Below are 26303 nucleotides of genomic sequence, written 5' to 3'. Positions count from 1 at the left end.
GTTTCACAGCTTGTGGAGTAATATTTCTGATAATATTGGACAGCGAGGGTCAAAGGAGGAAATATGGTGATCATCAACCATAGCTTGTCCCTTCACCTCAAATTTATCTTCTCAAATCTGTCAGAGATAGGCCAGTAGAAAAAAAAGGACCTTAATGATAGCTTTTAGGATTACAATGCACAGGATTACAAGATAGCCAACAGTCATGGGGAGCTTGGGCACCTACGGCCAATTGTGAGCAAACAGCACCCAACACTCAAAATATTACTGTACATATTACTACTAAAGTAAACAAAAGCAAAATTCTCATAAAAAAATGCACCTACAGTATCAAAAGTTAAAGTATTCTATACTGAAAGTGCACCCTGTCAGTGTTATATTTTTATACATGATTAATTTTGTTATTAGTGATACATTAAAGTATAAACAGCATTTTAATGTCTTTGCTGGTCTAGACAAAGCAAAGCTTAACTACTTTTTACACTTTCTAAGGTTAAATAAAAAGTAATGCATCATATCTTACAAAGGGATCATACTGTATATTTAGTGTGTAAAATCTTTAGGCCCCTGCACACCCATGGTTACTTATTCATGTTTCAGGCAACCCCCAGGAAAAGATGCCTTGCCTATGCTCATAAGCTGAAGTGAAAGCCCAATGAGACACTCTCTGGAACATTACCATTGCATATCCAAGCACCACAAGTCTGCAGCTTGCTTCTGAAGCAGTGCCTGGCCTTCCATCACTGTTCACTGTGTTTTGCTTCGACATATTTCTGTATGATCAGAGAAGTAAAACTACTAAGGAACCTCCTTCTGAGGCAGCAAGTGGTGCCATGGGGTGCCGCGTCTCACTGCTGTCTCAGAAGTAGGGGAGTCAGGACGCTGAACGAGAAAGATGTGGCTCAGCCAGGAAAAACCTATTGGGCCTGAAAAACATACAGTAGTCATAGCAATGCAGATAACTGCATAATTCCTCCTGGCACAGACGCACAGACTAGGATTTTATTCATGTCTCTATACTTGTGAAAATAAGAAGCCAGACACACAGAGTGCTCAGAGGTTAAAATAGAAGCAAGGGAGTGTCCATCCATCACTGTGACTGTCTGAAGAGCCAGATCGATTGTGTGTGTGTGTGTGTGTACTTGTTCTTATATCCCGGTGGGGAGTTTAGCCTGAATGCACTCTAACCCACTCGAGTCACGCTGGTGAAAAAAATTGAGGTCCTCACGGGTAGAGACTGCTGTCTGAGAGTCAAGACTTGGTTTTAGGGCTCAGGTTTGAATTATTATTATTAGGTTTAGGTCAGGGTTAGGGTAAGGGTTGGAGTTAGGCATTTATTTGTGATGGTTAAGGTTAGGGTAAGGGGTGGGGAATGCATTATGTCCCCACAGAGATAGTGGAACAAGTCTGTGTGTGTGTGTGTGTGTGTGTGTGTGTGTGTGTGTGTGTGTGTGTGTGTGTGTGTGTGTGTGTGTGTGTGTGTGTGTGTGTGCGCGTGTGCGCGCGCGCCCGTGCGTGTGCGTGTGTGTGTGAGACTATGCTCATGTGATCACGTATGCCTGCCCTCTCTGCCTCTTTATGTGTATCTGCCCCCATGATGATTGCCAGAGAGTGCATAATTAATTATTTTCTTCTACTTCCATGAGAGCCTTTCTCTCTCTTCATATGAGCCCAGCTACTGCTCTGATCAGTTTAATAGCTTTTTTGCTTCCTACTCTGTCTATTCCTATTTGTAAGTGTGATGAATTACCTGCTGGTTACCTTGGAATCTATTACCCTCGCTGAATACCAATGGACCATTAGAGATGAATTGGTTCAAGGCCGACCCTGGCTTTGCGGTTTGGGAGAATCTCAGGGTTCTCGAGGAGCAAATACAGGTTTTAACCAATGCAGACCGACTTGCAGGTGTATGCACACACGCAATACACCCACATAGATGCTGGGTTTCTCCAATCAGAGGCACAAAGTGGCAATAGTTAAACTATAATAATACAACAATGAATGACCAGAACCTTTTGTTGGTGTTTTTGTTAATTTTTTGTTTGCATTTGTGAGTGTGTATGTGTGGGTTCACGCACGTGTGTGTATGTGTGCTTCTATATGTTTTTGTGTGTTTGTGTGCGTGTGTGTGTGTGTGTGTGTGTGTGTCTGTGTGTGTGTGTGTGGTTGTGTATGTGTATGTGTGTGTAAAGGTCATGCCTCTCATCTCTAAGCGAGCCATAGTGAGAAGTACTGAGTGGCAGCACTCATCAATATTAACTAATGCCCTTCCTTTCATCCACATCATAAATCCATGGAAACAAACCCACACAAAGCTATGGGGACGAGTTCTTGTTTTGTGTGTGTGTGTGCCTGCATGGTAGAGAGAGAGAGAGAGAAAGACTGCAATGGGATGGTGACTATTATGATTAAGAAGAACTGTCAAGTACAATGCACTAGAATTCAGTACAACAGTGCTGTTTAAAATATATGAAATTTATTAGATATATGTTCGTATAATTGCAGAGACAGATAGATACTCTAGGTGATACATGTGATGACATAGGTGTAGGTACAGTATGTCCTTCAACAGCTTCTGTGTTAGTTTGAGTCTAAATAAACCTACTATGCACACACAGCTTTTGTCCCACACCAAAAACCACTTAACAGCTAATGAGTAATGAGACAGCGTGATGACAGACAGTGAAGGGTGTGAGAGAGAGAGTGACTGCTTGTAAGGTGATAAAACAAAAATAAATGGTGAGCACGACTCAAGGAAATTGGAGGAAAGGAATAAAGAAAGGAGAACAATCAGAAAACTAAGACAGCAGAAAAGCACCACGTGTTGTTTGTGATTATGTGCAGGTGCATGTGTGTGCTTATGAGTGTACAAAAGCAAAGTGAGAGGAATGAAAGAGAAAGAGAAGAAAGTCTGCAAATGGAAATCCTTTGATCAGTACATGAAAACAATAGCAGCTAAGCTGAGAGAGTGAAGTACAACAAAAAAGACATCACAGACAATTACTGCGAACATTGCTCCATTCATTATAAACACCCTTGTGTTTTGCTAAGGCGATGTGTAACACTTAAAATCCACTGTCATCTCTTCTCATGCTTTTCATCTTCCAAATGCCAGAGCGTGAAAAACAAACATAGAGGAAACAGGCATTTTTCTGTTTAAAGCTATCAAGCTATCAAGTCCAGTGGGGAAATAGAGGTCTTATTGAAACACATTAGACAGACAGACAGACAGAGGCTCTTATGGGGTGTGTGTGTGTGTGTGTGTGTGTGTGTGTGTGTGTGTGTGTGTGTGTGTGTGTGTGTGTGTGTGTGTGTGTGTGTGTGTAAAAGTGTGTAGGTGTGGGGTCGGCTTGTGTGTTGAAAGAGACAGAGTCTGCAGTTTATCCAAGTGAAGTCACATTACCTGGAGGGAACATGGGTAGTCAGTGAGAAACCCTGCACGGTCTAATCATATTATTCACTGTTCATTACTACTGCAGCTTGAACAAACAAGAGAATACAGTGCTGACTCGGAATTAATTTCCAGATTGAAAAAAAAAAACTAAAACAAAATACTTCCATCCCTCTGACTGCAAAACAGTACATCAGGTTAATTAAATTGTTTTTCTGATTGTTACTTTAATATCACTTGGCTGAACCAGATGAAACATTGCAGTATGCTGTAGGAGGATTTAACTCAATCAGCTTCAGGGTTGGTAGTCTGTAAAACCTGCAATAAGACTCAAGTCTCATTCTGTCTCATCTTGCCTCGAGGAACTGCAGACCCACAAAAAAGAATTTCATTAATATGAGTTTCAGTGCAGCATTTGTATCAGTATGATCCCCTAAATGTTGTTTCATTGGCTTTTTCATTACAATAACTAAAAGTTATTGTACGCCTACAGCGCATGAATATCAGTGAAAAATGTTGTCAACTGACATCTTTAGTCTGAAAATATTTGAGATGTTATTGCTCTTTACAAACACCTCACATTTACATTGAATCATCACTACCTGTTTGCTCTAATTTGTATTAAATTGTTCTAATTTTCTGATCATCATTGTTTTGAAATGTCTTTAGAGACATATTAAGGCATCTTTAGTGACATGTTCTAAGACTTTCTAAGGCACATTTATGACATGGCATCCTGTAATTTGAAGTCTTTGTAAAGCCACAAACACAACATTGACAACATTGCCAAACAGTTGCCTATTTACACATCCAGCAGATTCAGAGCAGCATTATCATTAATTCTGAGTTGTGTGTCTGTCCACCTGATGAAGTTCAATGTCCCATCCCCTTTTAGCTCTCTTTTTGTTCTCCAATAACTTGTGAAGGAAATATTTGGTTCTTAAGCTGCTAAATCCTCAACTACGTTCACCAGCTAGTTACTAACTGTGTCTGTCTTTTGGTGATGGGCAAGGAGTATACAGTGGGGTTTTAGCTGATCTGGTGAGAGTGTCACCTGCCACTCTGGCAGATTTCAGCTCTCTCCAAAGGTTTTCAATGGGATTTAGGTCAGGACTCATTGCTGGCAAGTTTAAAACAGTCCATCTTTTCCTTTTCACCCATTCTTTGTGCTCCTCGATGTGTTCTTTGGGTCGTTGACCTTCACCTCAAACTTAGTTTTCTGACACTGAGGAACACATTCCACTGAAAATACCTTGGTAATCTTCTGATTTCTTCATTCCTTTCATACATTCAATGCCTCCAATACCAGAGGCAGCAAAGCAGCCCCACAGCATGATACAACCTCCACCATGTTTTACTGTAGGTAGGATTTTCTTTTCCTTATGGGCTTCATTTTGTCGTCTATAAACAAACTGAAGCTCTGCATTCCCATAGAGCACTAATTTGGTTTCATCTGGCCATAGAACATTATCCCACAAAGTCTGTGATGACCGCTTATCTATGAAAGTTTTTTCAAACATTAGTCTTGGCTTATTTGTGCCCTTCTTTCAATAGTGGTATCTTCCTATGGAACCCTACTCGGTTTAGTGTGCAGCGTATGTTACAGGCTGAAACCACCAATCCAGATTACTCCAGGTCAGCCTGATGCTCTTTAGATGATTTTGCGTTGTGTTTTTTCCACGATCCACATCAACATTTTGCAAACTTCTCTCATTGAGTTTCTTCTTAACACCACGTTCTGGAAGCGTCTTAACAGTTTTATGACAGTGAAACCTCTTGATAACATTACGAACTGCTGAAACAGGGATTTCAAGATCTTTGGCAATTGCCTTGTAGTCTTTGGAACTATTATGTTTTTTGATAATAGCGTTTTAGCTATATAATAGCGATGCTTATAGACAGCTCTCTTGTCTTCGCCATTGTGAAAAAGAAACTGGAAACAGTCAGCCTCTTCTTATGCAGTAAAACCATCGTTTATTGGTTAATTCAGGTCATGTGAACACTGAAATTTAAGAACAGGTGAGTCTTATTTGTTTTTTATTTTGTTTGAGGAACTCATTTAAATTCTTCAAAAGGGTGCCAATAATTGTGCTGAGTGTATAATTTATTTCTATATTTTTATTTCACTATATAACAGCATTTTTTTGTTGTTGTTGTTTAGTAACTGGAAATTTTATTAAATATTCTGATTATACAAAGTTGGTTAATTTGCATTTATTTATGAAGTTATTCTAAATTATATACTTAAAATTCAGGAGTGCCAATAATTTCAAGCAGGACTGCACTCTCAGTATACTCTAAGCATGGACTAGGTCTTAAAAATTGTGAAAAAGGGTCCAATCTGTTTCGTACACTTGGTAATAAAGAAAAAAGATTGTCATAACGGTTGACAAATGTTCTTAAATATTATAGTCTAATGCTGCCTGTGCATCCCAGTCCTCAGCTCTAGCTTCTGAAAGCAAGAACATTTACTGCCTTTAAAAAAAACCCTCACTATTGTTAGTGAGGTGAGATATCAGTTTTACTCCGTGGCTACCTTTTTAATGAAAGAAGTGAGAAACACTGAGAAGCAGTTTTTTCTATTTTACCACTAAATGAAACCAGATTACCTGGAGCAAATGTGCGGATTCACTGCGACATGCTGCATGGTCCAACAATATTGCTTGCTGTTTGGTCATTACTCCTGAGGCTAGAATAAAATGATGCGATTCTTCAGGGAGCACTTACAGCACTCCACATTAGCCACAATATGCATGCATTGAATACTGTCCAGCATTTTGGTCGTCACTAGTGATTCAAGGAAAAAGACAAAATGTGAAGACTGATACTATGATGAGGTATTCAACCACAAATGCATGTGCACACACACAAAGCTGTCAAGAGATATGAAATTACATTTACTGTCAGTTAAGCTGACTGACCAAAAGTGAATGAAGGCAAGTAAGAAAACAAAAAGCTAGACTCTATTTCTACATTGCATTGCAAGTATGTTTTCTGTTTGTGAACACCTACTTGGACAATTTTCTTGACCTTTTTTCAAGTTTTTAAGTTTAAAAGTTATTTAAGAAGCAGTTGAGGATGAAAACTTTTTGAAAAAGTAGATGCTAAATGGACAGAATTTATATAGCGCTTCTCTAGTCTATCAACCACTCAAAGCACTTTACAATGTACAGTATGTCTCATTCACCTATTTAAACACTTCAATGCGCTTTCTGGAGGAGCCAGGGACCAAACCAGGAACCTTCGAATTTCCAGACAGCCCACTCTACCTCCTAAGCCATGCCGCCCAAGAGGTACTGTAGCTGACTCAAGAAGACTCGTAACCCTAACCTTAATCCCAAATCAAGACTAGTCCTAAAGCATTCAAATAAAGACAAGTTCATTTTGCACTGTTCGTGCGTATATATGACCAGTATAGTTTTGCAGGACAGTACGAAACTTTGCTATAATAACAGTAACCATCTCTATGAGTGTGTGTGTGTGTGTGTGTGTGTGTGAAAGAAGCCAGACTGATTTCAAAACTTCCAGGAGTAGAATTCCAGTAGTTTCTGTTATTTCATGCAGTTATCTTAACTGGATAACATAAGAGCCATTTAATTCAAGAGGCAGCTTTGAACGTCTTGGTCAATAGAGCTGCCATCTCCAGAGCTTGCAGGCGCAGGATTCATGACATTATGTGGGCACAGTATGCACAGAAAAATATCAATTGAGCTGCAATGCATCTCTGTATGTATTGTTGCTCTTGAATACTGTTTCATTATCACCATTCCAGCAACAAAACTTTTAACTCACCGCGAAATTGGAACACAAAATAAAGCATTAAAATTACAGTGTTATTACAAACTGGTGACAAAGAAAATAATGTTCTAGTAAAGGGACCTGTGAAGCGGAAAAGTCAATCCATTGTTACCATGCTATTACTCTGAACCAGATTATGTATCTTGATGCCAGGAAAAGCATTTGGAGTTCCGCCAGATTCATCTGGCCCTATCGGTGTGCCTGTAACATGAATAAACAAAGGCTTGCTGCAATGTAAGTCTCCTTGACATGCCAAGGTTTCAGATATCATTTCAATCTATTTCCCCCAGTGTGGCCATTAAAAAGACATATAACCATGCAAAACGTCACCTATAAAGATGATGGTACAGTGCTTTTATTGAACGCCTCAAATCAACTACAAGATGACTGAACTGTTTAATGCAAGAAGTGAGCTAGGTAGATTCATGGAGAAATGCTGTATGTGGGGAAGTTGGAAATATATGGACAAGTTGGCGAAATGATGATGATGCGCATATGTGTCAGAGAGAGGGAGAGAGGGAGGGACTGTGTAAAATAAATTATATTTGTGTGTGTATGTGTGTCTGTGTGTGTGTGTGTGTGTGTGTGTGTGGGTGCTGTGGAGTTGTAGCAGGGTATTCCAGGAATCTATTTGATCAAAGCTCCAAGCCTGGACATGTAGAGTGAATTTGAAACACTGATGAACTCTATGAAATTGTGTGTTTGTGTGTGTGTGTGTGTACATGTGTGTAATTATAGTTATCACTGTATTAACACCTTTTCAATTAACAACTAAATCACCACAGAAGCAGTAATTTTCTTGTAAGAACTGTTTAGAACAATCCGCCTAAAAATGTGATTCGTCAGTTTGTGAATAGCAACTGAAAAGTTGACCTCCATGTTGTCAATATGGGTCGCTCTGTTGGCCCGCATGTGTCACCTCTGTAGCTGCCCCTGACATGTAGTTACATTTTTCAGAAGGCGCATGTTAGCTCTGGCGTGGCCTATGGTATTGCTAGAGTGGCTACGTGTGTAGGCGCCGTAGCAATGCTGTGACCATAAACCAAGCTTTACCAGTTACTGGCGCAACCAAGCACACTTCTGACCGCACCCAACCACACCCATCATTGGTGCTGGGCATGGACAGGGGTTTAACATGCTTGAGACCCTCAACGAGGGAGGGCACCAAATCACTGCTTCTAAGCCTGATATTCACTTAGTCATTTAAAGACATTGATAATAGTTCTGTGTTTTGTAGTTTAGTGGTGGAACAACCCTTGTTTGTACACTTCACATATGACACTTTGGTAAAGAGAGAGATGATGGCAATCAGAAAAGAACACCCAGTGACCCCATTCCCACCTCCTCTGCAGAATGATGCCATTATTGTTTACTATTTCGATGTTGTCTTTCTTTGATTGTACCCAGCAGAGCTAACAGATTCAATCTAACACACCCTGACTGACTCACACACTGATCGCATCCCATTTACACTGCCTCAAAAATGATTTGAAACAACCCAGGTTCTGGTCTCGAAGTGTTTTTGAGGATTACAGATTTATTCTAAAAGTGGCAAACATCAACAACTAATAGGAGAGCCAAGGTTACACTGAGGTGAAGCGTAAATATCTAATTAGACTGTTATATTAATTGTAATATATAAAACATGAATTAACTAGAAGGGCACTCAGACAGCACAGACCTCCACCAAGGCCAATGTCAAACAATATACACCAGACTTCAGAGAAAAAAATTCAAATTCATAGCAAATGATCGAGATCTGCCCCAAAATTTAATGGGTTCTTCCCTGGCCCATGCTCCACCCCTCCACCATGTTCAGTGCAAATCAGCTCAGTAGTTTTTGCATAATCCTGTTGACAAAAAAAACACTAAACAAACCATCAAAATGACATGGGTGAAACATAACCTCCGTGGCTGAGGTAATAAAAATGTGAAAAAAGATAAGATTGGTACATTTGTCTTGTCATGAGTGCAGGTCTAAAAACCATTACCTAATTCAGGATCTTAATCGCGACCACATCTCCAAATTAATTAATTTTGTTCTTAACTCCAAACAACAGTTTAACTCAGTCTGGCTGCAAAGATAATCAGGTGCAGCCTGCATGTAAAAGCAATCTGTGGCAGTCAGTAAAACATAAACAGCATTGATTTATCAATGATTTACAATAGGCACGATCTATATTAACTCTACATGACAAATGAGGTTATGCATCGCCGCAAAAATAAACCATCCAAACCACCACACCACACTACACATCATTATCAGCATTATAATTACTGCTATATAGTAGGTACAGCATAGAATAGAATAGAGTAGAATAGAATAGAATAGAAAAATTGATCATTTGTCTTAGTTTTGGACATGAAATGGATTTAAATAGAAGCATTATTCCACAAATCAAGAATCCCATTTATAGCTGTGGCAGCACATCATCATGTCTCTCAGCTCTGGCATCACAAACCAGGCATAACCACCTCTTTGTTACAAATTCTTTCCTCTCCATTTCTTTCTTCTCCGTCCCTAATTCACCTTATCATTTTCTGTCTATCTTCATCACATTCTATCTCAGCACGTTTTTTTTCACAGTACACAAACAGTCACATGCTCATGTGTGCCCATGCACCTCAGTGACATACAGGTGTGCACACACACATTCAGTATGGACAGAAATGTCACTGCACACACACACACACACACACACACACACACACACACACACACACACACACACACACACACACACACACACACACACACACACACACACGTTCACTGCAATGCAGTGTTATAAAATAAATGCACTTCATGTGCATTATTTTCTATAAGCCAGTGAATAGAGACATAGTATTGAGCCCACTGGAATAGTGTGCTTCTCTGGCTGAGACACATCACAAAGACACACACATCTACACAGATGCAAGAAAGTAAAACACAAATAAACATCTACAGTACACAGGTGTACATATCTATATACTACAAAAGAGACACATGGGTATGCATGCGCACACAGGAAACAACAAAGAAAGATTGACGGTAGCAGAGGATGGGGCCAGACCCTGGGAGAAGAAAATGGGTTGTATTCATCTGTGAATAGAAAAAAACGATGGGGACCAGGGATTTTTATGATCCGTTCACGCTTCCTGAATACTAGAATAGAGAGGAACTAGCCAAGGTCAGAGGCAGAATTCCCCATTCTAATTCGGAGCGTTACTCACCACCCGGAGCAAGAGTCAGGGATTAATTTAGAGATCCATTCACCACGCCTGTGCAGGAGTGGGTTGGGGGGAGATGGACAGTAAAACATGACGAACAATAGAGGAGCAGAGGAAGGGAGACAGAGTCTGAGGAGATGAGGGCAACAAGAGAGAGCGTAAAAGACAGACAAGTAGAGAGAGATAGAGAGAAAGAATTAGAGAGATGGAACAAGTGGGCAAGAACCAAAGAAAGTGGTTATGTTTGTTATGTGTAGCCTGTGGAGCGAGAGCATACGGTTCAACTAGAAGAGCATCAGTTTCCAAACACTCTTCCTCTTATAGCCCATTGCCTGCATGAGTGTGCATGTCTATGTGTGTGTGTGTGTGTGTGTGTGTGTGTGTGTGTGTGTGTGTGTGTGTGTGTGTGTGTGTGTGAGTGTGTGTCTGTACACCAATTTGAAAAAGGTAGACAGACAATATGTAAGCAGAGACAAACCTCTGGAAAGGGAAATGGAAATAGACACATAGGTAAGAGAGGGAGAGAAACAGCAAAAAATAGTTGATAGCTGAGTAGAAACAAAGTAAAATAAAGGAAATCTCAAAGTAAAACACAAGAGAGAAGAAAAAAAAAAAAAAAAAAAAAAAAATATATATATACACACACATAGAAGGCAGGCGTTATTCTACTGTGTACTTCTCATATTGTCAATAAGCCCAATGAAAAGACCAAAGCCAACAATGCGTTAGTCCACATCTCAGTACTTTCTGACTTCACTGTCTGTGGCTCTGAGCCCTCAGCCCATGTGTTTCAACTCAAGACATAAATCTTTAAAATTGGGTCATAAATACATACATAAATATAGTTTAATTTTCAAATAGGACACTTAATTTCCTCAAACAGCTGGGCACTGCTGCTTTTAGCAAATTTTATACATACAGGAATAAATTTTATATTTGATCGGGACTATTTTCAACCATGAGTTTTTACAGCAGCAAGATGTTATACTGTGCATTCAGAAAGTTATTCAGACCCCTTCACTTTTTTCACATTTTGTTATGTTGTAGCCTTATGCTAAAATTGTTTAAATTCCTTTTCCCTAATCAATCTACATTCAATACCCCATAATGACAAAAGAAAAACAGAGTGCTAGAATTTTTTGCAATTTTAGTAAAAAGGAAAAACTTAAATATCAAATTGACACATGTATTCAGACCCTTTGCTATGACACTTGAAATTTAGCTCAGGTGCCTTTAATTTCTCTTGATCATCTTTGAGATGTTCCTAGACCTTTGGAGTCCACCTGTGGTTAATTCAATTGACTGGACATGATTTGGAAAGGCACAGATCTGTCTATATAAGGTCTTACAGCTGACAACGCATATCAGAGCAAAAACCAAGCCACGAGGTCAAAGGAACTGCCTGCAGAGCTCAGAGACAGGATTGTGTTGAGTCACAGATCTGGGGAAGACTACAAAAAAATTTTGCTTCATTGAAGGTTCCCAAGAGCACAGTGGCCTTCATAATTCTCAAATGGAAGAAATTTGGAACGACCAGGACTCTCCCTAGAGCTGGCCGCCTGGCCAATCTGAGCAATCGGGAAAGAAAGGCCTATGTGAGAAGGTGACCAAGAACCCGATGGTTACTGTGGCTGAACTCCAGAGATCCTGTGTGGAGATGGGAGAAACTTTGAGAAGGACGGCCATCACTGCACCACTCCACCAATCTGGACTTTGTGGCAGAGCGGCCTCTCCTCAGTTAGACACATGATTGCCACTTGGAGTTTGCAAAAAAGCACCTAAAGGACTCACAGACTGTGAGAAACAGGATTCTCTGGTCTGGTGAAACCAAGATTGAGCTGTTTGACCTCGGTTCTAAACGTCATGTCTGGTGGAAACCAAGCACCGTTCATTGCTTGCCCAGTATCATCCCAATGGTGAAGCATGGTGGTGGCAGCATCATGCTGTTGGGGTGTTTTTCAGTGGCAGGGACTGGGAGGCTGGTCAGGGTTCAGAGAAAGCTGAACAGAGCAAAGTACAGAGATATCCTTAATGAAAACCTGGTCCAGAGTGCTTGAGACCCCCAACCGGGCCAAAGGTTCACCCTCAAACAGGACAATGACCCGAAGTACACAGCCAAGACAATGCACGAGTGGCTTAGGGACAACTACTTGAATATCCTTGAGTGGTCCAGCCAGAGCCTGACTTGAACTAAATTGAACATGGCTTTCCACCGACGGTCCGACAGACAAAGCTTGAGAGGCTCTGCTGTGAAGACTGGCAGAAAATCCCCACATCCAGGTGTGCAAAGCTTTTCTTATCACTTTGACATTATGGGGTATTGAGTGTAGATTGAGGGGAAAAAACTAATTTGAACAATTTTAGAATAAGGCTGCAACATAAAAAAATGTGAAAAAAGTTAAGGGGTCTAAATAACTTTGAGTGCCCTGTATATGTGAATGACTCAAAATGAACAGAGGGGCCGAGTTTATGGTAATAAAAGATTATGTACAAACATGCATGTCCTCCTCAGGATGAATGTATTAACTTTGGCGATCTGTTAGTCAATAAGTTAGTCTTGTTAATGTTTTCTGAAAAATAATTGAGGTCTACCACAGTAACAAGCAATCACACTTTGGCTACGCAGAAATACTATGCAGGATCAATTCAATGTTGGTCTTGGTCTTGTAATGTGATTTGTTGACATTAATAAAATATTACTGGCCATATCCTTTAATATGCACTTTCCCAAGTATAGTTTCCCATAAATACAGTAGATTAAAAAAATCCTCTTATTCCTTACTATCTGAAAGTGTCACACATAAATTCTGTATCAAGTCTTCATTGAAGCTATATGATGTTTAAATTTCCTGAAATCTTAAAACCCAAGACTGACAGGTCGTTTGGGTTTAAGTGGATATACTGTAGTAGAATTAGGATTGAAAGTAAAAAGAGAGAACAAGGTTTCTGTCGGGTTCGGACTGGCCATCAGACCCACTGGGACAAATCCCGGTGGGCCCTGTGGTGTTTGTATGAGAGCGTGCTGCAGATGAGGGACTGGGCTCACTAGCCAATCGCAACCAAGTTTGAATCCTCACCAACCCGAGATGTAGCATGTGATGATATTTTTGGGTGGGAGGAGCTAGATGGACTATTAATTTTCCAATCATTCAGGCTGTCTATTCATTCATGTGGGCCAACAATACAGGGGGTGGGAGAAAACAAACAACAAACTTGGAAATTGCATGAAACTGTTTGATTTATGATTCTATGTGACTTGCATTTGGCTGCAGTAAAATCCTATAATAATGCTTTCCAGGGATAAAAGATGTCTACATTCATTCTATTCATGCATAAAACAACACAAATCAATTGCCAGATAATATTCAAAATTTTTCAGACTTTGAAGCACTTGTAGAGAACACCCCCCCCCCTTTTCAGTAGCCTTGCTTGAGAGTGTAGTGGCTTGTGTCAGCTTTCGTTTACAACCTGGAGATATTTAAAGAATCTTGTTAAACACATTGGTATAATACCATAAGGAGAAGTCCTGTATTTTTGTATTGTACTGTATTGATTTTGTTCGTGCTGCCTAGTTAACAGCCCCTGTGGTCAATTTATGAAAGTTTAATGAGATAAGGAGGTATCACATTACAGTACAATCACTTGAAAAATTCCCTAAAATAAGATGGATGCACCATAGGACTGTGTTAACTAGGGAATATGATATAATTTGATACCCTTGAGGGAAATTCAGCTTGTAAGGACAGTACAAAAATCTCGGTACAGTCTAAGGTGATGAAAAACTTTGAACAACTTCGCATTTTGCAGCAAAGAAAACACAGATTTTCATACTGTCATGCTGTTTTCTTTAATCAACATAACCACCATATACTTCTCAAGCCCACTACTCTATTATTTTGTGTTTTATCAAAGTGCAAATAAATCAGCTCACTCAAAAACGTATTAAAACTAACAACTGAACCTCTGTCCCCTCAAATGCAATGACATTATAACACACTTCTCTCACACTTCTCTCACCAGGAGGCAGATGAGCAAGAGGATTACACAAAGGGTATCCTGTAGAGATTGTTGCCATTTCAAACAAAAACACACTGGGGCAAACACTCACAAGCACATACAGAGATGCATCTAACCATATTAAAGGCAAACGCATTAGATTAGTGTGGCTTTCAGCGGTGTCACTCAGCAGATGTCAGAAAGCAAATAACCAAACTTCTTCTGTCAACTGAAGACACAGTTACAATAAAGCCACTGTAAGTGAGAAGCTAAGTTAAGACATCCCACGGTCAGTGAGATAAGAGAATAACAATGATTGTGCCAATAATCTTCTTTGTGATGACAAAATATGATCAGTTACATTATTTTCAGTAAATTGTACAAGTATTGGCCAAGTGGCAACCAAACACACCAGCCAGACTGAAGGAACAAAGTTACTATAATCCCCTTCCACCAGCCAACTGTGTGTTCATATGGAAAAAACATCCATTGCCATTGAGAACAAATACACACTACAGTCCAAAAAAACTGCAAAGCATAACTGCGGGATGATGAGAGGGCGTCTGGAGAGAACATCATATAATCACAAATTTAAAATGACGTTGACAAAAAAAAAGTTCCAGCATGTTATGTTTGGTTATTCTTATTCTTTTGTTATTTTTGATCTAACACACAACAGACAAATGTCCATTGTAAAATATGTTAAATACACGTTCAAATTAAGAATAGCTAACATTGCCTAAATCGGCCAGGACCTGAGGATTCTTCATCAACTCTTTACAATGTTTTTTGAGACACCATGAGCAACTTTATATTGCTTTTATGAAATCACAGAAAATAAATATTTAACAGGAATTGCATATATTGTGATGAATATTGTTATCTCATTATATGGAAATTTTTTATCGTAATAACATTTTTCGTATTCAGCACACGCAAAGACCTGTAGCATGCTGAGCAGCTCTGAACAGTTGGCAACTTTTGGCTGCCCAAAGCTTTGTTAACACTGATGTGCCAGTACAAACATCACGTCTTTCTCGCAAGTTTCCAGGTCAAGAGGCCATGCGAAGGATTAGATCTAATCTCCAGGATGACAGACAGGGATGGTGAAACATTAGTTGTCATCCCTCATAAGATCAGAGAGGACTTTAGCACCAACTGCTCCCCTCTGCTCTGAACACAAAGGACCAATTTTCACCACTATCTGCAACTGCTCCGAGACTATTTTTATAGTTGTAATAAGCTGCAATACTGGGTTATATTACCTTTTTTTGTAGATGGGATGAACAATGCTAAATGGGAATATATGTGGATAACATATAAAGGAGCAAAAGTATGAGTAAAAACCAGAGTAGGCCATAATTGTTGGCAAAATTAACTCGTGACATCGCCTGTACTCTACAGCATCTAAAATCAACATTTCAAAATGGCATTTTGTTCTACAGCTGTTACACAACAGCCAATTTTCAAACAAAGTCCACCACAGAACACTCAGCTGCTGTATTTTGTGTGACGAAGATAATGAAGTTGCAATCTGATCCTTTACATAACTCGAGTTCCTAATTAAACCAACTTTTATCCAACAGTATGGTGGGGAGAGATTTGATAGAGACTGAAAAACAAACATGTAGAGACAAAGTCCGACAAGGACAGAGAGAAAGCAAGAGAAAGAACACTCGCATGTATTTGTTTCAGCCTCATTTTTAGTCACACACACATTTAAACACTTACATGCATTGGTGACGGCGAAGCTGTTGGCGGTCTCTATGTTGTCGACATGCGGGACCAGGTTAAAGGGAGCTTCTGTAGCATTAGGGCTGGTGTTGTGAAGGAAGATAGCTAGTCGAAACGCTGTATACTCCTGATCAGTATTCCTAATGAACAACCCGCCTAGAGAGAGGAACAAAAAGAGAGGGCAAGGAGGAAAGGAACATGATGGAGAGGAAAGGAAGTGAGTTATTGTAGGGCGGTGATGGGTCGGATGGGAGCACGGTGAGAGAGGGAGAGAGACAGGAAGAAGGAGAGTGATGTGGGAAAGAAGGATAGATAGGGAGGGAGGGCAGAGAAAAACAGAGGAGGGGAGGGAGAGAAGAAAGCCAAGATCTTCATTAGCTTTGTTACAAAAGGTAATTTGTCTTTCAGCACATCCTCACTCTCACATACACATAAACATGACTACAAACACACTTATGGATACCCAGACTGCGCATTTCATTGATAAAACGGGAGAAAGACAGAGAGAGAGGAGAGGAGAAAAGAGAAACAACTAAGCTGACAGGAAGGCAGTCAAAGAGATAATGAGTTGAGAGGATATAAAAGAAAACAGAGGAGAAAGTCCAGATCAAAAAGTGGCACCTAAATAAAGGAGGAGCATGGGCCATGAAAAAAAGAAAGGGAGAGGGAGGTGAGTGCTAAGCGTCAGTTGGCCTTTAAAAATGAGAGTATCTCTCAATGCGGCCCATCTGACAGAATTAGAATGAGAGGGGGAGAGAAGAGATGACAAGAAATAGTGAAGAAGACAGTATAGGGTTAAAAAAAATTAGGGGAAGAGTTAAGGAGAGGAAAAACGTGAACAAATTTGGGAAAGAGAGAGATCTAGTATCTATGGTGAAGGCTAGCAGATCCCCACCTCTGTTTTAGAAAAGCTTTGTAAAGCTTGTACTGTAAACCAACACCAATAACTATTATGGAATAAACTGTAAATATAGAAATACATGTACAGGTATATACATGTTATTGGCATCAGTAAAGTGGAAAACAATAGCAAGATATCACAAATGAAAGACAACTGGCAGAGTCACTGTGTAATATAATCCAGAGTGTTGTAGGTGGACATGGACAGTCAGAGAAGATAGAATAACCACAACAGAGCCATAATCAATATAGTGACCAAATATTCACAGAAAAAGCGGACAATTTCAGGTGCTATTATGGGAAAATTTAAAGCTGATATTGAAGTGGCAACATTTGTTTCCTAACGACACCTACTACATGAGAAATATAATTGCCCACTGTTTGTCTCCATGAATAAATGTGTTAATATTTTCAATAACTGAACTGAACTGTTGAGTTAAATTGGCTGTGTGTTTGTGGAAATGACTGATGTCTGTTTGTTACGCTACTACCATACTTCCACATTACTTCATACAGTATGTTGGACTGAAGTAAAGTGATTTGACTTAAGTTTAACTGAATCAGACTCAGCTCAACTCAGCTGGATTACACTGGCAGACTGTGAAGCCTTGACATCACATCAGGAGAGAGACGAAAGAGAGGGAGGGAGAAAAGATGACAAAGGAGGAATTGGGAGGCAGAGCATATTGAACAAAGCAGTTGTCACTACATAACATGTTACTTGTCTCTGTCTGCATTTGTGTCTCATTCGTGCTAAACATTCACCTTTGCTTTCTCGGTGTCTCCCTGAAACGTAACTATGCCCCTTTGTAGATCAGTCACCAAAGCCAGACACTAAACACACACACATGCATACACAAAGACGAAACATCTTGAGCATATTCGGTAATGTGCAAAGTACATTTTGCATTAACAGGATTACTGATTAAGTTTAATTAACATTAAAGTCCCCTGTTTATGGTTATAAATCTGGAGTCCAAGGGAAAACCATGGTGTCTGTTTTTAGGGTAGAATTTTAACCTTTAAGCACACACATTCACAGACATGCCAGTGTCCCAATATGGCACATTATTGCACCAGTTTCTTGCATACATTTCAGAAACATCAGTCTCTGTCCCTCTCTCTCTCTTGCAAATACACACAGGCAAAAAGAAACGATCTGTGCTTCCACCGATATTACACTTGTGTGCAATGCAGAGATACGGAAATGACTCCTCAAGTGAACTGCTGGAGAGCCGAGTGTATGATCAAGTATGTATATTTGAGTGTTTAAAGGGGACAGTCAGTGGGCGAGGGGGGAAGTGTGGATGTGTGTTCTTCTGCATGCGCACACATGCTTTATACAGTATTTATGCACATGCATACATGTTCACTGTGTGCACACATGTATGCATGCCTGTGTAAAAGTGTGCTCTTGCATGCTTTACGTGCGTGTGGATGCATATTTGCAGCTGTGTGAACAGCATAAAGTATGTGTTTTTATGACTGCGTGTGCACACTCTACATGCACAAATGCATGCTTGAAAACCGGTGCAAGTATGTGTGTGTGTGTGTGTGTGTGTGTGTATGTGTGTGTGCCAAGCAGAAAATATTTAGAGTATTTAGTTTATTGGCAGCTGTAGGGAGACAGAGTCAAGGAGCTGAATCTCATTATAGGACCTCCCAGCTGCCCCCCACCAGGAGTGATGCAGTGCATTCATTATCACACACGCCTGCACGATGTGTGTGTGTGTGTGTGTGTGTGTGTGTACGTATGACAGGGGCAGATAAAGAGCGAGAGAGGAGAGATTCCTTGCATGTGTGGTCCATATGCCCTGAGCAAACCAACGATGATCCAGATTTTGTTAACTTTATCTATAAGGCAGGTTGAAAGACAGGCTTCTCCCGCACTGACAAGAGGAGGGTAACTGGAGAGGAGCAGAGAGAGAGAGAGGGAGAGAGGAAGAGAGAGAGAGAGAGAGAGAGTACTGCAGTGTCTAAACAGTGAAGAAGACTAGAAAGGAACAAAGCTCGCTGAAACATTCATGAGCCCAGAAGAGCCTTTAAAATATACGCAAATACAGTAAAAGGAATGATGGCGTGAAAGAGTTAGTGTGCATTTAGAAACCATATGAGTCACAGCAGAGATGCATAATATCTTGGATAAAAAACAAGAGAGAAAAGATGCACCAGAGGGAAAATGTTTCTATAGTTGTGTTTTCTTCTGTTCCATTACCCCTGCATGAAATTCTTGTTTTTAACAGTGATTTTTAGTCTTTTGGTGCCTGTAGGGTCCCGGTGCACCCCCTTTTCTCGGTGACTGATGTCCGCTAAAATCCACTAATAGTCAGTGTAGTGTGTCAGATCTGAGTGTCCTTGCGTAAAATCAGTAATCCTCCAACTCACCTATCTGCACTGAGCTGGGGAAAGCCCCCGTCGCCAGCCCCCAAAGGGCGGAATACACCCCGAGAAAGTGCCAAGAAAAAATAATAATCCTCATTTTTTTCTTTCCTTCAATCCCTTCAGAAACTGTTGAGAGACATCGAGAGAGAGGGGGGAGATGCGAAAAAGAGGGAAAAGGGCGCCAGAAAAAGGGAATAAAGAAGAAAGATGAAAGAGGTTTTTTCCCCCCGTTTTGTCCAGCAGTATTCCTATTCCATGGTGGGTTAGTTCGCTTCTTCCCCTGCAGTGTCCGCTCCGGACAGAACTGTGTGTCCGGTGCACATGTAAAGACGGGGAGGGAGAGAGAAAGAGTGGGGAAACTCGCTAGAATGATTGGCGAGCTGGGAGAACAGTCTGCATGGAGGCACTGGACATGCGCGCCCCGTCTCTCTCTCTCTCCTCCTCTCTCTCTCTCTCTCTCTCTCACACACACCCCCTATATTTCTGTCTCTCTTTCTCTCAGTGACATGGTCCGTTTCTCTCTCTCCACCCCTCCCCTCCTCTGCATCTCCCACTTTTCCCTTCCCTGCCTGCCGTCTTTAACTTGCTGTCACACAGAATCCATAGCTATAGTCTATTGATAAGGCTTGATCAGAGTAAATGTAAGGAAAAGCTTAAAAAGGGATCCGCGTGAGTGTGCGTGCGTTTTTGCGCGCACACTACTTCGTGTTTATGGTCCTCCTCCAGTATTTCGCCCTAACAGTGTTCATATTTTTATCTGTCACCACTCCCCGACATCATTTGGGTTTTAAATAAACACACGTGTTGTGCGCAAGAAAAAAAAAAAAGGAAGCAAAAATATGAAAGTGTTTCAAGTGAAAATGAAGACTCCTGATTTGTTGCGCTTTGATTGGTGAGGCGGACTAAAGTGAGATTTTGAGACGGACAGAGGAGACGTTTTGCCTGCGCCTTACTAACTGGATTACAAACCCAATCCATCCTGACGCATCGGTCCACTGCGCGGCCAAACCCGACTCTCGCCTGTCCCACCCGGGCAGCAGCAAGCAGGCCAGCGGCTGGAAGAGGGGGGAACCTCAGGCCGCCTACAGATGCGGGATGCTGATGGAGCCCCGGGGGAGCCGCTAAAATCATCGTTATTTCAACGTCGCGACCTTTTGAGCACAAACATCTGGCCGAGGAAAGCGACAAAAAAGCAGATGCACGAGAAAGAAAGCGCAATCATTCAGCGACGCAGAAGCCAGGAATAGAGAGGTGTTTTGTTCAACTTAACACAAGAGAATAAAATGGTGAAAAAAAGAATCATAGCCTGGAGTACATTCTGTTAGAGCACATTATGTTATAGCCGTATCCCATTCAGAGTCGTTTTATCTTGCCCGCCGGTAGCAGGTCGGTAAAACTGACAGACGGTCTGGGATAGCGTAGTTACACGGTGGAGAGCACAGTTTCATTTTTCCAGATGGCAAAACGAAAGGGATCCTTCACGGTTGTCCCATCGAAGGCTGCGGTCTGTCCCTCTCTTAGGGGTTTTCCCGGTCGACTGCAGAACATAGTAGTAAATCAAATAGCCCGGAGAAATGCGAGTTCAACGTTTCTTACACTTTACACTTCACTTTTCTATGCAGACTGGGCGTCAATTTACTTAAAACGAGGTTTGGGCCCAGCTCTCCTTCCAAAATGGAGCAGTGTGCACACAGTGACGGCCTCCAATTTAATTTAAAGCTGATTTTATAAACCAACTAGAAGATAACACAGCCAACTGAAAACTGCGTCTAATATTTATAGCTACACCTGCTGCCCGTAGCTTTAGAGATCTGCTTCCATGGGCAGGTTTGCATCGATCGGTGCGTACCGGTAGATAACTGGTGTAAGAGACGATGACATACACAACGGGATACCTACACGTTGTTAGTTTGAGCCGGATTCTAGATGCACTAAAGCAACACAGGACTCGTCGTTTACAACCTCATGCTGCCCGCGTCCACTCCCCCCATCAGACTGACGGACTCTGTCCATGGTGCTGAAGTCAAACTGCGCTGCATGCAGGCATCAGGGTGAAACGGGAGAGCGGGCTCCCCGCTGCTCTCATAACCGTGCTCCACGGAGAGCACAGTGTCTGTTGCTGAAAACAAAAACCACACCAGGAGATTTCAGTGATTAGTTACCTGTCTCTATATGGAGGGTGTGCTAATTGGTAAACTCACCTTATGTAGTGGTGCAGACTGCGACTTAATTGGCCTTCGTGGCATATTAATGTATATGTGCCCTACATCACAAACTTGTGCATTATGTATTGTATAACATGTTGTACGTATATACTTATTTTCTGACATTTCATTCTTGAAACTCAAATTTAGCCAAGTCAACAGATTTAAAGTTGTTTTGTTAGGTTCATACTAATCCCCATAATAATAATCTTGTGTATCAGTAATGCTTCACGTAGACTGAAGCATGAACCAGACAGTTACACAAAACTTTAACTGAGTGGCTGTAATGGAAAGCGGGACAGCCTCTGACTATCAAAGAAATAAAGTATCATTACCTGTATATTGGCATTATGCTGCAAACACAAAGCCAGGGCCTACTCACTATTTCATGTTGGCTAGCACTTCGATTCTTTCTCTTGCTGTGTTGCACGTGGAACTGATAGACAAAACCAGCAGCAGCTTTCATTCTTGTAACATAAGCTTGCTGAAATGTCCTCACCTCTGTTAATCCACCATAATTCCCAGGAGAAACATGTGTACACACATTATAGAGAGTTCATCTTGGTTGTAACTTATTACAAAACTCGCAGCCATTAGAGGGCCACTGTGCTGGCTTTATACAACAAGCTTTAGATGAGAAGGAAAACGCATTTAAAATCATTTCCCTAAACTTGTCTTAATAGACCAGGGTTAAGCCATCTGTATAAAATTTTGTTTGATTCTTTGTTTTGATGGTAGTGGTGACTCACTGCGGTTTATTTTTAGCTCACAGTCACTGCAGATGTAAAATTTGAAACAAAATTTCTCGTAAAGGGGGTTCATTGACTCAGTTCTCTTACTTATTTATGAATGCTCACTGAATGTGATAATGACTTGTACTGCTGTGTCTCAGCAGTGAGGTTTTTCATCCTTGTACAGTCCAACCTGGGACCTAAGGTTTTACCGTGAGTGGGCTAATGGGACTGAGGGTGAAATTACACACTTATTTATTTTTTTCCAACAGAATGACATTACCCTAATAGATTTGTACAACAAACAGTATATTATATAGTTCTGCCTGCATGATGGCACTCACAGCACTTTTGTGAGGCCTAACCATGGGAATATTTTTTCTTGTACAGAGGGGTGATTTGTTGGGTGTTTAAAGGCATCTTTAAAGGGATGCAGTATGTCTGGCTGAACGCCACAGGATACTATTAATGGTCAACCTTTGACATCAGTGGCTTTTGGGAAACATGAAATACGAGCATTCAGCATTTTCCTTCATCAGTAATCCATATCAGTAATCATAAAAAAAACCCCTCTTGAACGAAAGCATCAAGAGCAAGTGATAGAATACAGTAAAATTCTCAAAGCGTTTGCTGTTAACATTGTCACTTGCGTGACCATATCAGCCATGCTACGCAAGTTTACCTGAGTGAATAAGCTATTTTCTATCATAGTCCTTCAAGGCCAAAGTTTAGTGAGTAAATATTCAGAATGTTGTTTCTTCTGATTATTTTTAAAGAGAAGGGAACTGTGACAAGTATACTGTACTTCAGTATACCTTAAAGGAAGAAGGTCATGATATTGGCTCTTGTCCGTGGCCCTTCGTGGGTTTCCTCCACAAGGTTTGCATGGGGCTCTTCCATGTGCTCAAGTTTCAAGAGTCCAAAGACATAAAGCTCAGGTAAAAGGAAATGTGTGTGTTTGAGTATAAGCCCAGCCATGGACCGATCAATCAAAACAAATGAATCAATTAAACTAACTGTTGTATTACTACCAGATAATTAGTTTGAGATGTCCAGATGGCCAACAGGTGCAGAGGCTCAAGGATAAAGATAAATCAAGCTCTACTGTATCTAAAGGATAATATGTCATACAGGAAGTCTATTTGAAATGAAAATAGATTTTGAATCCTTATTAGTTCTTTAGAGGATTTTTCCGAACACTGGGATTGTGAGGAATTCAATTAAAGATTCAAGCAATCGATCAAGCAGCAACACACCAACACACACACACAACCTTTGTCAGCACTGCCGATGCACTTGGGTAAAAAATCTTGCATTTTGTTTGTCTCCCGTTGAGACCCTGTATGTCTAGTATTGCCCACTTTGTGCAGCTGACATTTTCCATTGCCTTAAAAATGCAGAAAATTGTTCATGACCCTTGGACACATTGTTAATGCATTTTATTTCAAAGTGTTAAGAATAAATTAGTTTTATTTAACCCAGCAGACATTTTTGTAAAACAAGTCTTTTGTGGGATTGAGTGAAGGCATCAATTCAAAGTATTCCACAGTGCTGCCAAGAACAAATAATGCAACTGCTAATTCATGACCTACATCATCTTATTACACAGTTTAACTTTACACCTTGAATTAGTGGTTTAAGGCACTAAACTTTACACACACAAACACACACACACAGTGGTACACACCTTTCTGTTCTGCTCATCGCAATACGGATGATGCCACAGTAAAAAAAATATTGTTCTTTTTCCAATATCTCACAGTGCATCTAATCTGTATATCTGTATCCAATATATCTAAATCCATTAATCCATGTATCCATTGCCTCCCAGGCATTCTCTCTGTCTGCTGAATTGATCAGAGTCAACTACTTAGTTCACAGTCAATATGCCACCTTGGTATTAAAGACCCATTAACAGAGAGTCTTATAGGCATATGGTAATTGACACTCTAATGTTAGCTTTATACCCTGACTCAAACCATATTGAGAGAAAATTAGCATTATGATGATGATGTTAAAAAGGTAATCTCTATATTTCATTTGAATATTTCTTGGTAAATCACACAAACAGTTCAATTTTGTACTGTGTTGCCCAATTTCATGGTTCAAAATGTGTTTAATCAGATTGAGATTGTAGTCAATACAGCAGTACAGCAGTTCATGTTTGGAGAACAAATTATCAAGTCTAATGCCAAGTCTCTACTGGCCAGAACTCAAACATGACATGGCCTATCTGGCCCAATGCCAGCATCTCAACTGCCTTTAAGACTCTGCCAAACCTGGCGGGTTTCACAGCGGAAACAGCTACCCTTCACCACTAAATCAGAAAAATTAGAAAGATTCATGGTTATTGAGCCCACCCAAAGCAACAATCATTTTCTTCTTAATCCAGACCAAAATCACAAGCTTTCTTATAGTTTTAGCCAACACTAATGTTGGCCAGTCTGTCAGTACAATTCACTGCTTTGGTCCAGACTGAAATATCTCAACAGCATATGAATGAATTGCCATGAGATTTTGTACAGATATTCATGTTCCCCTCAGGCTTGAATTGTAACAACTTTGTTCAACCCCTGCCTTTTCACCTTAGCACCCTCATCAGGTCAAAGTTTTAACTTGTCATTACCTCGGTTTATGACTAAATACTAAATACATGCATACATACATGTGTCAGTTCTGTTGTTGTTTGTGCTAAGTAAATGGACTGCATGTATATTACACGTTTATCCAAAGTGCTTCACAATTTGCCTCCCATTCATCCATTTACCCATTCACACACACACTAACACACTGATGGCAGTGAGCTAACATGCAAGGAACTGGCTTAACTGTCAAGAGAAGTTTGGGGTTCAACGTTTTGCCCAAGAATACGTTAATGCTTGGACAGGAGGAGTTGAGGATCAAACTGTTAACCTTGCTATTACTGGACAACCCACCAACCACCTATTAATTAGCGATTATTATGCTAACGACACTAACATACTAAACTAATATAGTGAACATGAGCATGGCTGTAGACTCTTATGCTCTAAATGTACAAGAATCTGACATCAGATTCTTTCATCCTTTTCCCATTTTCCTATTTTAAATTATGGCTTCATTAGACATATGCAATACCCAAATGGACCAAAAGTGAGTTTTACTCTAAATGGACTGATTTTTTTTTTTCTCATTCCGTAGTCCCCCAAAAAGAGAAAAATAAGATTTAAAGATAAGATTTCAAAGAATTGGAGATCACACATTTTGTGCTTCTGTGAGTCTATCGAAGGCATTATGAATGTGTATTGTTCTATTGTGCTATGACCAACAATGAAACAACCTTACACTTATATTCAGCACTAAGTAAGTCAATACACAACATTACTAGTACTGCCCAACTGTATCTTTCATCTATACCTAACCCTTGCAGTTGACCTTGTGGCACCATAAGACAATAGCCTGAGACCTTAGAGATGAGATAAAGAGTCGGTGAGGTTTAAAAAAGACAGGGGCACGGAAAAAAAAAGACCTTGAGGTCATGCAGGATTTTATATTTATGTGAGATTTATGTGATATATACGTGAGAAATGAATAAAGTGAAATCAGTAGAAATATATGTGTTTGTGTGTGTATATACCTCCTCTTCCATTTTCCCTTGACGTATCTCCATATATTTTTGCTGTCATCATGCAGAGCATGAGGTCATTATGGAAAGACATCCCATAGATCGCAATTTACACACTAATGGATACCATGCTAGTAGCAACCTATAAAATCATTAACATATGGTGGCAATTACTATTGCTATCTATCTATCTATCTATCTATCTATCTATCTATCTATCTATCTATCTATCTATCCATACATACATACACATACATATATATGTATGTATATATCTAATTTCTTCACAAGTCTTTACAGATTGTGTCACAGATGTGTCGGTGCCAGCAGTCATCCCGCCAACTTGTCAT

The 26303-nt window shown here is 40.3% G+C and overlaps 1 protein-coding gene across 3 annotated transcripts in view; it reads right to left on the bottom strand.

The window, feature by feature from the left end:
* The window catches only part of gria4a (glutamate receptor, ionotropic, AMPA 4a), a 99139-nt gene extending 79628 nt beyond the window's left edge, over positions 1–19511 (bottom strand). For all 3 annotated transcript variants that reach the window (XM_040130407.1, XM_040130408.1, XM_040130409.1), the window contains exons 1-2: positions 19418–19511; positions 16130–16288 (exon numbers count right to left, since the gene is read on the bottom strand). In XM_040130407.1, coding sequence (XP_039986341.1) covers positions 16130–16288; positions 19418–19511 — 253 coding nt within the window. The remainder of the gene's footprint in view (positions 1–16129; positions 16289–19417) is intronic.
* Positions 19512–26303: the final 6792 nt, after the last annotated feature.

Source organism: Xiphias gladius, chromosome 7 (genome assembly GCF_016859285.1).
Source record: "Xiphias gladius isolate SHS-SW01 ecotype Sanya breed wild chromosome 7, ASM1685928v1, whole genome shotgun sequence".
In the NCBI taxonomy this organism is placed as follows: domain Eukaryota; kingdom Metazoa; phylum Chordata; class Actinopteri; order Istiophoriformes; family Xiphiidae; genus Xiphias; species Xiphias gladius.
The sequence above is the reverse complement of the archived record's forward strand: the minus strand, read 5'-3'. Positions and strand labels throughout refer to the sequence as shown.